We start from the raw sequence: 13,127 nt of genomic DNA on the forward strand, positions 1-13,127 counted from the left end.
ATGTTATGTAATTTAATTCTAGTTTATAAAAGCACTAAACATATTTCTTCCATTCACTCTCTTCCAAAGAGTAAGCTCCATTACTTCATTATACGATTTGGAAGGCAGCTATGCTCACCAGTATACCACCAATGCCAACTCATTATACGATTTGATTCCTACACATTTAATTTAAAGTCTCTCATAGCAGTGCATTTTCTCATGTTATGAACATTGCCTATTATAAATGTATACTTGTGGAATAAACAAATTGAATCAGCTTCATGCAAATCTTTCTCTATCCTTAATATATAAACATTTAAAAATATTAATGCTGCTTATATTCTAACATCTTAATGTTTCTTTTAAAAGTAGCTAACTTGTATGTGAATTAGCATGATGTTTGTGACTATTGAAGGTGTGAACCCTTAAGAACAAAGATACCCACAGAAAAGGGCTCCCGGTGGATAACTGTACTCAAATTTGAAGGCAGAGTCAAGCATCCATTTCTACATAGGGGTCTCATGCAAACCACACTTCAGGGAGAAGCCTGCACTGAATTGCCTCTCTGTACTGTGTTCCTGCCATATGAACCAGCCCTTATAAAGGAGTTCCTGGAATAGTATTTCAGTGACGAAGACTGAAGTTTTCCTCATCCTATCAGAGCTGCACAGCAATATCACCATCAGAATCTTCACTGAGCAATCAGAGAAGCTCTATTTTGACAAATCAGGATAGTGATTTTTGGACGGATTAAACTGGGGAAATTTGGAGTCCTCACTTGCAAAAGCCGCAGAGGCAAGACTTCTGTCTCTAGAAGTTAGCTCCCCTCTGGCTCCAAAAGTGCACTTTCCCTTTCCAGGAAAGAGTAAAGACTGTTTCCCTGGCTCAAGCTGAAACACCAAAGATGTCTCACTGGAGTAGAGGGGAGCACAGCAGGAGCAGAGAGGGGTCTGGCCCCAGGTGTTGCCTCCCAGCCATGCTATGCTGCTTCATAACTGAGCTGTATACTGTTGCGTTGTTCCACTGCCACACTATATCACGATTGAGCTGTATGCACTGAATAAAGTTTCATTCTTCACTGCACCCCAAACTGGAAATTCCTACTGGCATTGAATTATCTACAATGACCATCCGGCCATCTGTTGACAGAAGACTGCCATGTCTGGTTGTACATACTGTCCTGTTATGATCTTAAAAACTCATTTCAATAAATTAAGTTATCTAAGTGGATGCAAGGCACTATTTCACATTCCTGTGGACACCCATCTTCAGTTAATGCACAATATATTTGTAAAATGGAATATTTTCCCCTAGGTGTATTATCTGTCTCATAGTATATAAAAATACTATGTATATTTTATTTATGTGAAAATGTCTGTCCACATTACAATCATTGAAACAATAGTTAATATAATTAAATGAATGATTTTTCCCTGTTAGAGTTGTATTTATCTAAGCAGCCATCAAACAAGGTCTAATGCTATTCTCACATCACCCACTTTCAGAATTAAAAAAATCCCCAGGCACCTAGATATTTTAAAGGATGCAATTTATAGAAAGAGCAGCAGAAGAGGTGGTATGACTTGTGACTTAAGTTAGCAAAAGTTCTTTTATGGAAAATGCATTCTGAGTGAATACTTAAAACCAGAAACCTAACCTGCCTCCGCCCCTCCCCCGAGATTTGGACTGAAGGTGGAGCGTCAGGGATTTGTGGGCGGAGCCACGCAGTGCCTGGGACGGTTCTCTGCTCCTTCCGGTACTAGTCGACTGGGCTCGGCTCGGTCTCCGCCGAGTCTCGGCTCGCCGTCGGCTCCCTTTCGGCTTTGTCCGGTTGCTCTCTGGAACGGAGAGAGGCTGCTAGCCTGGGCGCAGGCGCTCTCGGCGGCTGCTGCACGTAGGGCCCAGCTCTGCCTCGTGTTTTCACTTCCTTCCCTCCCGAGCTGTATCCGGGTCGTTGCTTTCCCTATTGTCTCAGCAATCGGCCTCAGCAATCAGCCTCCGACTGTGCAAATTCTTTTTTTTTTTCCTGTTGCTTTTGGTGCAGGCTAATAAAGTTTTTCTTTCTTTTCTTTTCTTTTTTCCCTAACAGTTTTAACGGGGGATAGTAACTCTCCGGGCCTGCCGGGTTGGCCACGCTGCCTGCAGCGGAGGGCGCCGGTGCCCTGGGAGCGCCGTGGGAAGGGGGCGCGAGAGGCCGGGCTGGCTTCGAGAAGACTGGGGGGCGGGCCGGGGGGTGGGGTGCGGGCGGGGACTGCAAGGGTGCACCTGGGATGACCCGATCCGCTCGGCGGCACCGCAGATTTTAAGTAGCATCTTTCCGATCTGTTTCCGCGGTCTCAGTCCCCGACCTCGGCGCTGCCTGAGCTCACGCAGCCTCTCTAGTTTTCCTCCAAACGACCACCTCACGGATTCCTTAGTAAGTGTCGGAGGCCTCCGCGGGGAGAAAGAACCGTTTCGGCTCTTCTAGAAGTCAGGGCCGGTGGGACACCAGGGCGGGGGTTGGGGCGCTCCGTGGACTCTTCCCCTTCACAGTCCGCGGGCATGTTCGCGGCTTCTTTTATTCCTTGGGCTTTGCGTTTGCTTTCTGTTGATTGTCACGGTGTCCAAATGAGGGATTACGAGCAAGTCACCGAAACATCACAAGGTGTGCAAGAGGGTCAGCTGCGATTTCGCCTTCGCTTCACCTAGTGGCTGGAGCTGCCCACCTTGCGGCCCGGTACTCACGAGCCCGCGTTCCCTCCCCAACCTCCCCCAACACCTTTGGCCGAGAAGTGAATTAGATAAAGATTCTCTGCACGAGGTCTTTTGTACCTTCCTTCAGCACCACAACCCTCCCCTGTGCTTGGTATGATTTTGAATGACGCTGTATTTTTTTCCCCCTTTAACAGTGGATCGCAGCTCCAAGAGGAGGCAGGTGAAGCCTTTGGCAGCTTCTCTGCTAGAAGCTCTCGATTATGATAGTTCAGATGACAGTGATTTTAAAGTTGGAGATGCCTCAGGTAAATGTTTCTCTCTTCCCTTTCTCAGATTTCTGGAGTTGGGTTTATTTTTAGATATTTTATAAAGAATTGGTTTTGATTAAAATGGCAACTTAAAGTTTAAAGCACATAAATATTACTTATTTTGTCCATTTGATTTCCCACTTTTCCCTGAGATTCTATCACTAGATTCCGTCGTTACCTCTGTTTCTGTTGATACTTAGGTAATGAGCTGGCAGAGGACTTTTTCCAAAGATGCAAAAACATTTTCTCTATTTATTACTTGAAAATACATGTATGCTTATTTCCTGGGTGGAGGGGAAATTGAGAGATATCACTGGGTAGAGTAACATCCTGAGAGTAATGTGAGTCTTGAACTGCTCGTGAGCAGGGTTCTTCTCTTTTCAGATCGCTTGGCACTCTCGAGGAGAGCTTTATTTTTTGTGTATTAGCTCCCTTACCAGAATAAAACTGACCTGAGGAAAAAAGTTGTGCTTCCTAGTAGCTGCTGGACCTTGTGGATTGGGCCTTTCAAAAATCTGAGATGTAAAGCATACATACTTGCTCTGTATTTTGTGATTTTTAAAAACAATGGACTTTTTTAAAAGGTCATATATTCACATTGTACAAAATTGGAAAATATGTAAAAGTATGGTGTGCTTCGTATCTTCTGTTCACTGTAACTCATATATAGAGAGATATATCTAAAGATTTAATTGCAGGAATCTGAGAAATGGACACAAATTATGTTAAAATGTTTTATATGAAAAATACCAAGGTGCACATAAACAATAAAAATTACTTATAATTCTGCTCCTTTTGAGTGGAAATTTAAATAAAATGAGAAATGAAAGCCTTTCCAATTTTATCCCTTTAACAGTTTAAAAATATTCTTCCATAGAATTTTCTATGTTTAGTCACATCTCTCTCCTTGCTGGCCTGCCTTCCTTTCCCCACTAGGGATGATAGGAAGGGATGAAGTTAGGTTGTGTTTTTATTATTACATTTAAGAGCACCAGCCATCCGAATTCGCCTGTGATTTACGGAGAACTTTTGTTTCTATAATCTCATTTAATTTTTAATGTAACTTAGTGAAGGAGATGTTACTTTACATATGACAGAGGAACTGAGTTTAAAGAACTTGCATGAGGTCACACAGGCCATAATAGATCTAATCCGTATCTTTTGATTTCCAAAATTTACAATCTTTTCTCTACTTAGACCCTAAAAAAGAGATAGGGTGTAATTTCAAACTGAAACTACTTGAATGTTGTGATGACTAATTGAGGTCACTCCCAGTAATCAAAATGTTTATCTTGATTGCTTTTTTTAACCTTTGCTGCTCTTTTTATCTTTCATTTAGTTGATTCACTGAAGCTTGGTACTTCCAAAGAAGAGAAAGAATGGGAAGGGCAAGGTGTAAAATCCAAACATACTTTAGTTCTCTTGGTGAAACCTTGGCAGAGAAGAATGTTCTTTATGTTGTTTTGATCGATTATGATCCAAATTGTAAAGTGTGACAAAAATAGCCGAGTCTCAGAAATTATGACTTACTTGAATACCTTTCTAAGAAAAACTCCAAAGCTTAATTTCTTTAGGTATTGCATAATTATTTTTGTGGCAATAAATTCTGATTTTGTAGATTTTTTTTTTGTTTTTGCTTGTTGAGATGGAGTCATTCACAGGTATCACTTTTACAAGAGTTGAAACAATTTAATGGTACAAACTACGTTCTCAAAATAATTTATGGTGTCAAGCTAACTAGAGATTCCTGATTGTTAAATCTCAATCAGAATTGATGGGAATTATCTATTATTTGTGGTAAGTGGTAGGATGAGTTTTGTTAGCAGATAATTTTATTTAGAAAAATATGAAGGTACTGAAAATCTATATACTTTCTGTTCCCTCTTGTCATAATACCTAGTTGGCTATACTTGTAATTTACTTTCCTGGCCTCTGGGGTTATTAAGTTTATGACCCCAGGTCAAAATTTATCTGTGTAGTTCTTGATGTTATTATAAATGAAAGTTCAGTATAAAATGATTTTCTTTAAAATAGTTCATAGTCAGTAGAAATTAAATGTTATTTTCTGCTCTTGGTTAAGGTGCATTGTGTTTCACATAGCTGAGATGTCAGCTTATTGTAGGTAACCAGTGTATTCCTGTTTGAATCTTTTCTGTGCCTGAGATAATGGACTCTTACATGAAATAAGACATTGGACTCATCACTGATTTTCAAACATGTTAACATTGTGGAATCCCAAGCCTACTTATGAATAGGAGATTAAATTGAAAGTGGAAATATATTACGTAACCATGTGTTGATCATAGCTTCTTTCAAATCAATTTTTACAAATTACTGAATGAACTACTGACTTCCTTAGAACTTAACGTTAAAGTGCTTAGCTTGATTGGCTTCAATTTTTATCTGAATTCTGTGCATCAGTTTCTTCTGATCTTTATTTTGAAATCTGAAATTCTGAAACAAAACTTCACATTTCTGTTGGGCTTTAAGAATAAGTATAGACAATTCTATAGACTAAAGTTATATTTAAGACCCTTGTAAGTAAACATAATTTTATTCATGTATTGCTCAGATGGTAAAATTGAAAAGGATGAATATTGCTCAAAAATTATCTGCCAAAAAATTGGCAAGTTAATAATTATAAGCTTTGCCCTGGCCAGGTAGTTCAGTTGGTTGGAGCAGCGTCTCCATATGCCAAGGGTGCAGGTTTGATCCCTGGTCATGGCACATACAAGAATCAACAAATAAATGCATGAATAAGTGGGACAGCAAATCAATGTTTCTCTCTCTCTGTCTCTGTCTGTCTCTCCTCTCTTTCTAAAAACAATAAATAAAAATAAAAAAATACAATAAATTAAATAAAAATTATAAGCCTCTACAATTGCAAAATTATGAACTGAAAATAGATTATCTTTTATTTCAAATGTGAAGGTAGATCTAAATTTCTTACTTTTGACTAAGAAGAGTCAATTAACTTAAAAATTAATAAGTGCTAAAATGGGATACTAGTATATTAGGTTTATGGTGATAACCATCAGAAAAACCATGTGTGGGAATGTTAGATGAAACCATACGAAATTACCATTTTTTAAAGATGTAAAACTGTCAAATATTGGCAGTTTCATGGTTTGGCCTAGTTAAAGTGGTTTATATTTGAGACTTGGACCTAGGATTAGGGCTAAGATAGATTACATTTAGTAATCTGCTGTATAAATGAAATCTTTTTGAAGAAAAGTACATATCTTACTTTTACTAAACGAGACAAAATAGCAGTGCTGTGTCCCCCAACCCTCTGGCCAAAGTAAGATGGTTAACTTTATGTCTTTAGTCATAGTTAGGTAATTAACCTAACTATGTGAAGTTGTCAGAAAAAATAATTTAACTGGAAGATTCAGGCTGAGACTTTGCTTTGGTATTATTTTGTGCTTAATCTGACTTTAAGTGGATTGAGGTCTGTAGTTTTGCTTAAAGGCACTTCTGGATGTTACGGTGAATTCACAAAGAAATAGTGATAATAGAATAATTAGATGAAAGAATGGGTAGATGATATACACCATGATTGATCACTTAACAGAGTTCAAGGTGTTTCAGAGGATTTGGGACTACTTTACATTGGATTGATTTTAGGAGATTTTATTGAGGACATAAGAGTTAAAGTAGAAAGTGAAATCTTGGTGGGGAAACGTTGTTAAAAAGTGTAGAAGCTGGAAACGTTTTTTTATTAATCTTAGATCATGACTAAACAGAAGAATAGAAGAGATGAGCCTGGGGAAGTAGAATGAGGTCACATTGAGGCCTGATTTGCTAGACTGTGGTTTCTTAATCTCAGCACTACTGACATTTTATGTTGGATAATTCTTTGTTGTGGAGACTTGACCTGTGTATTGTAGGATGTTCTTCAGTATCCCTGTTTTTTCCTTACTAAATGCCAGGAGCATCTTTCCTACCTGGCACTCCCAACCCTTGTCCTTTCCTGGCAACCATTGTCTCCAGACACTGCCGAGTGTCCACTGTGGCACAAAATTGTCAAAGTTGGAACCTGAGGGTGAGTTGTGTTGACCGATTGGCTTTTAAAATAGAGCTAAGCTATACAGCACAGGTGGCAGAAGGCCCGAGGGCTGAATCCGGCCCTCCACCCTGTTTCATACGGCCCAACACCTTGTTTCTACCCTGAGGCAACACCGAGCTCTCCCTTAACTGTTAAGGAGTAGTTACAAGTATACAGTCCTAAAATTACATTTGGCCCTTTGAGGGCAACTGCAAGGCTGATATGGCCCCTGGTGAAAATGAGTTTGACACCTCTGCTATACAGGGTTTGTTAAAATGGCCACAGGATGGTAACTGAATAACCAATAGCACGGTGATCTGTCTGTTGTCTATTGTGTATAGTTATATTACTCATCACTGTTGGGCTACATCAATGACCAGAAAAATTGAATAATCAGATTTGATGAGCCAAGATGATTCTTTATATTGCAAAGCTAACATAAAACTCTGGTTTAAATAATACTGTTATATTTTTTTTGATTTTGTTTTGTTTTTGGTTTTATTGTTTGGTATTTACCATGGAGAGAACTTAAGCATTAAATACTGTAAAGGGATTCTTGAAGGCTGGTTTTTTAATTCTGTAACTATAACAAAAACTCTGACTTTCTATAAGTTGAAATAGCTATTGATTGGAGAGATTTTGTTATAGTGTGTGTGAGAGAATGGTTACCTTTTGTTTAATTGAATAGAAAGTAAGGAATTCAATTTAAAAAATTTTTTTAGTATAAAAATTTTTCTTACAGACTTAGAATTCACTGGTCTTCATACCTAAGATTAGCTATATTTGAAGTATTTAAATTATTTCTCTAGTCTGTTCTTTTTTTTTCTTTTAAGGGTGTAAGAGTGATAGATTTGGAATATGGCAGAGAGTCTGTGTTTGCATTCTTAGTGATAGGAAAGTTTCCTTTGCAGCCTACAAAAGTATATATAGCCAAGGACTCTTATTTTCTCACTGCCATTATTACCGAGCTGTGCTTGTAACTAAATATTTTTATCTCCATCCCTCAAGTGCATATGTACCAAAAAGAAGTGATGACTGATTAGATGAAGTTATTTTTCAGAGATCAAAGGAAAATAAAATTTGACATATTCCTGATGCCTGTGAGTGGAGTATGTCTAGTATGTTATATTCGGAGAAGGAAGGGTTGGGTAAGCTATGAGGATTAAGATTTGTGGAAGAATCTCACAGTTTTCTAATGATATGTTAACAAATGTAAAGCACTTAAAATTTTTAAGGTTTGCATTCTATTCAGGCATGATTATAAAATAAAAACAATTAAGTTTCCCTCTACTTTGAAAACTCATCAATTGATTTGTATTGGCAATAACTACCAAAACAAAATTTAAAAATTCTTGATGTTTGTAAAATGTACTAATAGCGCAGTTGGATTGATTCCTCTCGGTTTTGATCCAGTACTCACATTTGTGCTACAGTTAATCTTTTGTATCATTCTGTTTTTATTGGTAAAATAATTAGGAGTACTTCTTAGGTAATTCTAAAAAGGCTTCTGGAAGATGAGTCCAGAAGAAAAGGATCCTTACTCCATTTCCCAGCTCTCTTAATTATGACATTGTTTGCAAGGTGTTTCTCTTCTCTTTAGTCACAGCTCACAAAAATTCTTTTTTGCCTTAGAAGAGTTTAGTCAGCTGTACTTATTGTTTAGTAGATCCTTATCTAAAAATATCTAGAAATTATTATTATTTTTTTAACCAGAGGTAGTTTTTCTTGGTAGGTTAGGTTTAATTGTTGTGAGTGGTGTTAAAAAAATCAAAATGTTCTTAATGATTTGTAGGGCTATTGGATTGAAAGAAGTCACCTTTTTGTGAGGGATACTGGGCCCACACACTTTCTGAAATCCAAGGAGCTGACAAATCCAGATATGTTTTCTAAGTTTGGCACAAGGTTATTTGGTGATAAAACCTAACTGGTACTGATAGGAGTTTATTTGTAGTGTTAATGGATCATACTTATAAATATTTGTACATTTTACTGCAGAAATTTATGCAAGATTGTCTAGGATGGGAGTGTTTTTTCACAACAGTTCTGAATAAGCTATGGATACCGGCATGATAATGTAGAGATTGACAATAATTTTATAAGATCAGTTGAGTGGGGAGCATGGGATGGGGGGGGCTGGGATGAGAGAAATAGACAAAAAAAACTGTACTTGAAAAATAACTAAATAAAAAAAAGATATGCAAATAAAGGAAAGTTGACTTAAAAAAAAGCTCAGTTGACATCTGCCAAATGTTAGTCTTTTTAAAAAAATGTGCTGTAACTAGCAGGATATTTTTAAATCAGCCATTTGTAAAGGATTTCAGCTATTTAAATACCAGGTACTAATTGTAGACAACTTTCTTTTATATTTAATGCCCAATTAATAATACCGGCCAAGGCTGGTTAACAGAAAGTAAAATAGTGTGGAATCATAGACTTTTTAAAATCATTTATTATAACTCTTTTCTTGGTTATTGGTACAAAATATTCATCACCCTACAGATTTTACTATTGGTGTTGACCATGACCTGACTATGACTGGTTTGTTTCCCACTTCCTCCTTTTTTCTCCTCCTCATTGTCCCTCTCCCTAGAGTTTTAGGTTTTTATTTATTTTATTAGGCATAAAGATGAGTAGGTTACTGAGTAGCACTGGGCTGAGAGAGCCTGGGCTGTGCTAGGCAAGAAAGGAAGAAACTTGCTAGAAGGTTTATAGTCCTATGTGAACTCTGTAATGTCCTTAGCCTATCTTTTTAGTGACTATTATGGATGCTCATTTCCCAGATGGCTTAGTTTTTTAAAAAAAATCATTAATTTCTTTCAATCTAGGGGATATAGCAGTTATTGCCTAGAATTTTGGAATGTTTAGGTGACCCTTTTATTGATATCCTAATAAGTATCCTAACAAGCAGGAAAATTGATAACTTACAACTTCTTTTACAACTTCCATTTTCTGGGCCATTGCTATTGTCTCTTCTCTTCTGTGTCTTTGGTGCTTCTAAAATGATTGCTATATTAGGGATATGATACAAGGTGACCAATGTAAATATTTATGTTTAATTTTTGTGGGTAAAGCATGAAATGATAAAGTTTTTTGGGTCAGGATTTTCTTGTTCTGATTGTGATTCATCGCTTTTAACTCCATAAAGTTTGTGAAAGGAAGATACAAGTGAAGAAAAATTTGGTGTGTATTCTATTATAATTGAATTAAAATCTAAATCAGGTGCCCAACTTAAAAAGAATAATTTTTACTTAAAAGAAGCCTCTAGGGTACCAGTTATATCATATGTTATGCTAAAACAGTGCTCTTCTTTTTAAAGCATATTTTAATTTAGAGCTACATATATTCATCTTCATTAGTACTCTATTGAACTAAAACCATTACACCAACTTCATTGATTTATTATTTAATCAGGTTAGTAATGTCTACCATCCTTTGACTTAAATTTGTTTATATTGTTTTGCAAGTTACTCACAGATTTTGGTGGTTTCATTTGTGTCAGCGTTGTGTGTGTGTGTGTGTATGTATATACATATGTGTGGTTTTTTTTCTCATATTTTCAACAGATTCTGAAGGGAGTGGTAATGGAAGTGAAGACCCCTCAAAGGACAGTGGAGAAGGTTCCTGTAGTGATTCTGAAGAAAATGTTTTAGAGGAAGAACTGAATGAAGACATTAAAGTAAAAGAAGAACAACTTAAAAATTCTGCAGAGGAAGAAATACTGTCATCAGAAAAACAGTTAGTTAAAATGGAAAAGAAGGAAGAAGAAGAAAATGGAGAAAGACCTAGAAAGAAAAAGGAAAAAGAGAAGGAGAAAGAAAAAGAGAAAGAGAAAGAGAAGGAGAGAGAGAAGGAGAAAGAAAAAGCAACAGTATCTGATAATGTGGCTGCTTCTGCTGCTGCCCCCTCACCAGCCACAAGTCCTCCTGCTGTTAACACATCTCCTTCAGTCCCCAGTACAACAGCAGCTACAGAGGAACAAGTCAGTGAGCCAAAAAAGTGGAACCTTCGTCGAAATCGACCCCTTTTGGATTTTGTATCCATGGAAGAACTGAATGACATGGATGACTATGATAGTGAAGATGACAATGACTGGCGACCTACCGCAGTAAAGAGAAAGGGGAGATCTGCATCTCAGAAAGAAGGAAGTGATGGAGACAATGAGGATGATGAAGATGAGGGAAGTGGGAGTGATGAGGATGAGAATGATGAAGGCAATGATGATGATCATAGCAGTCCTGCCAGTGAAGGGGGCTGCAAGAAAAAGAAGAGTAAAGTTCTTAGCAGAAACAGTGCTGATGATGAGGAACTGACCAATGATAGCCTGACATTATCTCAAAGCAAGAGTAATGAGGTAGATCAACCCAATTTTTATGATATCTGTCTGTCTGGGGAAAAGGGAATTCTCTAAACCATTCTACTAATTATATTGAGTGGCTTCCTTGAAATCCTATTTATAGACGTTGTGGGAGTGAATGAGCACCCTAACTGTAGCACTTATTCATTTGACCAACCAGCCTTTATTGAGTACCTACTGTTTGTCACCGTTCTCAAGGAATTCACAATCATCGTTCTCAAGGAGCTCACAGTCTATATATTTAGAGGAATATTTTTATATTCATAGACTTGGGAAATGGTAGGGGTTTTCTTTCCCTATTCTATTCTCTCACCCCATTGTTCATAGGACTGCCGAATGGTGCTAACTGGATTATGAGAAAGGTTACTTCTCTTTCAACTTAGTTGTAGTCATATCCACATAAAAGGTGAGACTTTTAGAATACTTTAGAGCAGGGCAACAAAGAGCTTAACGATGGTCTCAGACTTTTAGAGATTCATTTTCAAGGTTAATTAATTCACCAGTTGTAGCACCATCATCTGAATAGTCACCAAATCTTTGCTTTAGATGCATTGGAGTAAGTGCAACTATATGTTTACATGTATTTAGTAAATAAGTTCTCTCCACAAAGAAATGAAAACAAACATTTCTGTCATAAAACAAACATTTCTGTCATAAAACTACAGTAATGACTCAATTCTTCCACTTGAAGTTCTACTATTGAAAGTTAGGTTTATCCATTGGGTCCGAGATGCAACATTCAAGACTCTTCAGCCAAACACATCTATGTCTCTGTCTGTGTGTTTATGTATTTGTTCCTCTTCAAAAGAAAGACTGAGTTGTCTTCTCACATGTAGATATATCTGTTGCATCACATGTAGAAGTAGAATAGTTAAGTGTCATTTTGTTAGCATGTTTATAGTCATGAATAATTGTCATTTTGTTAGCATGTTTACAGTCATGAAAATTCACTTTTTCACTTTATCAAGCACTTATTTTTTGTTTTTTTCTTCATACCATTGCAATAGGTTAAAGTGGTAGAAAATTTTTTCTTTTATGCTTTATTTTATTGTTTACATTTCTTATGCTTACAAATTTTATATAGTGGCAATTATCCATCTTAACTAAGTTTTATTTAAAAATTTGGTGATTTTTTAAAATAATTTACAGCAGTCTATGAGGGGTTGTATGTTAGTAGAGGTGAAACAACAGTTTATATTTTAGATTATAAACTTTTTAAATTTCTAGTTGGCCCACTTTCATATGAAGAGTGTTGCTTGCCTCTGTTGCTCTCTTAATTCTTATCTGTAGGTTAAGGAAAATGTCATTTGGAACATAATGTAGTATTTATAATGATATAGCACAGGCAATTCCATATCTTCAATGCCAATTTATGGAACTAGAACTATGGAAAGTCCAATTGTTCATATTTGATTTTTAGGCATGTATCCAGTTCATTTTATAGCACTTGGTATTATATCTGTATTTACCGAATAATTTTACCTTTGGCAGCATCACCTCCTTACTTCATTTTTATTAGTCTGACATTCACAGGGTAGGCTGGCTAATGATAGAGCCAGTGTGGAATAGATTTATGATAAGGTATGGGAACACCTGCATACGTTTAGAAATTTTCCACATAAAATCTGTACATTACCCATTTGTTCATAATCTGTAATATATAATGTATTGCTTAAGAGGTTGTAGACTATTTTTATGATGCATTTAAAGGCCACATGTGCTGTTTAGTTTTTCCTATCAG

The 13,127-nt window shown here is 36.8% G+C and overlaps 1 protein-coding gene across 8 annotated transcripts in view; it reads left to right on the forward strand.

Annotated features, from left to right (window-relative positions):
• Positions 1 to 2,233: 2,233 nt before the first annotated feature.
• The window catches only part of PHF14 (PHD finger protein 14), a 184,620-nt gene continuing 173,726 nt past the window's right edge, over positions 2,234 to 13,127 (forward strand). For all 8 annotated transcript variants that reach the window (XR_008389646.1, XM_037167350.2, XM_037167348.2 and 5 more), the window contains exons 1-3: positions 2,234 to 2,398; positions 2,871 to 2,981; positions 10,596 to 11,383. Coding sequence is in view for 7 of the 8 variants with exons in the window: in XM_037167350.2 (XP_037023245.2) it covers position 2,398; positions 2,871 to 2,981; positions 10,596 to 11,383 (900 nt within the window). In the remaining variant the exon portion in view is untranslated. The remainder of the gene's footprint in view (positions 2,399 to 2,870; positions 2,982 to 10,595; positions 11,384 to 13,127) is intronic.

The sequence above is a fragment of the Artibeus jamaicensis genome, unplaced genomic scaffold, assembly GCF_021234435.1.
Source record: "Artibeus jamaicensis isolate MK-2021 breed Jamaican fruit bat unplaced genomic scaffold, CSHL_Jam_final contig_923, whole genome shotgun sequence".
Lineage (NCBI taxonomy): Eukaryota > Metazoa > Chordata > Mammalia > Chiroptera > Phyllostomidae > Artibeus > Artibeus jamaicensis.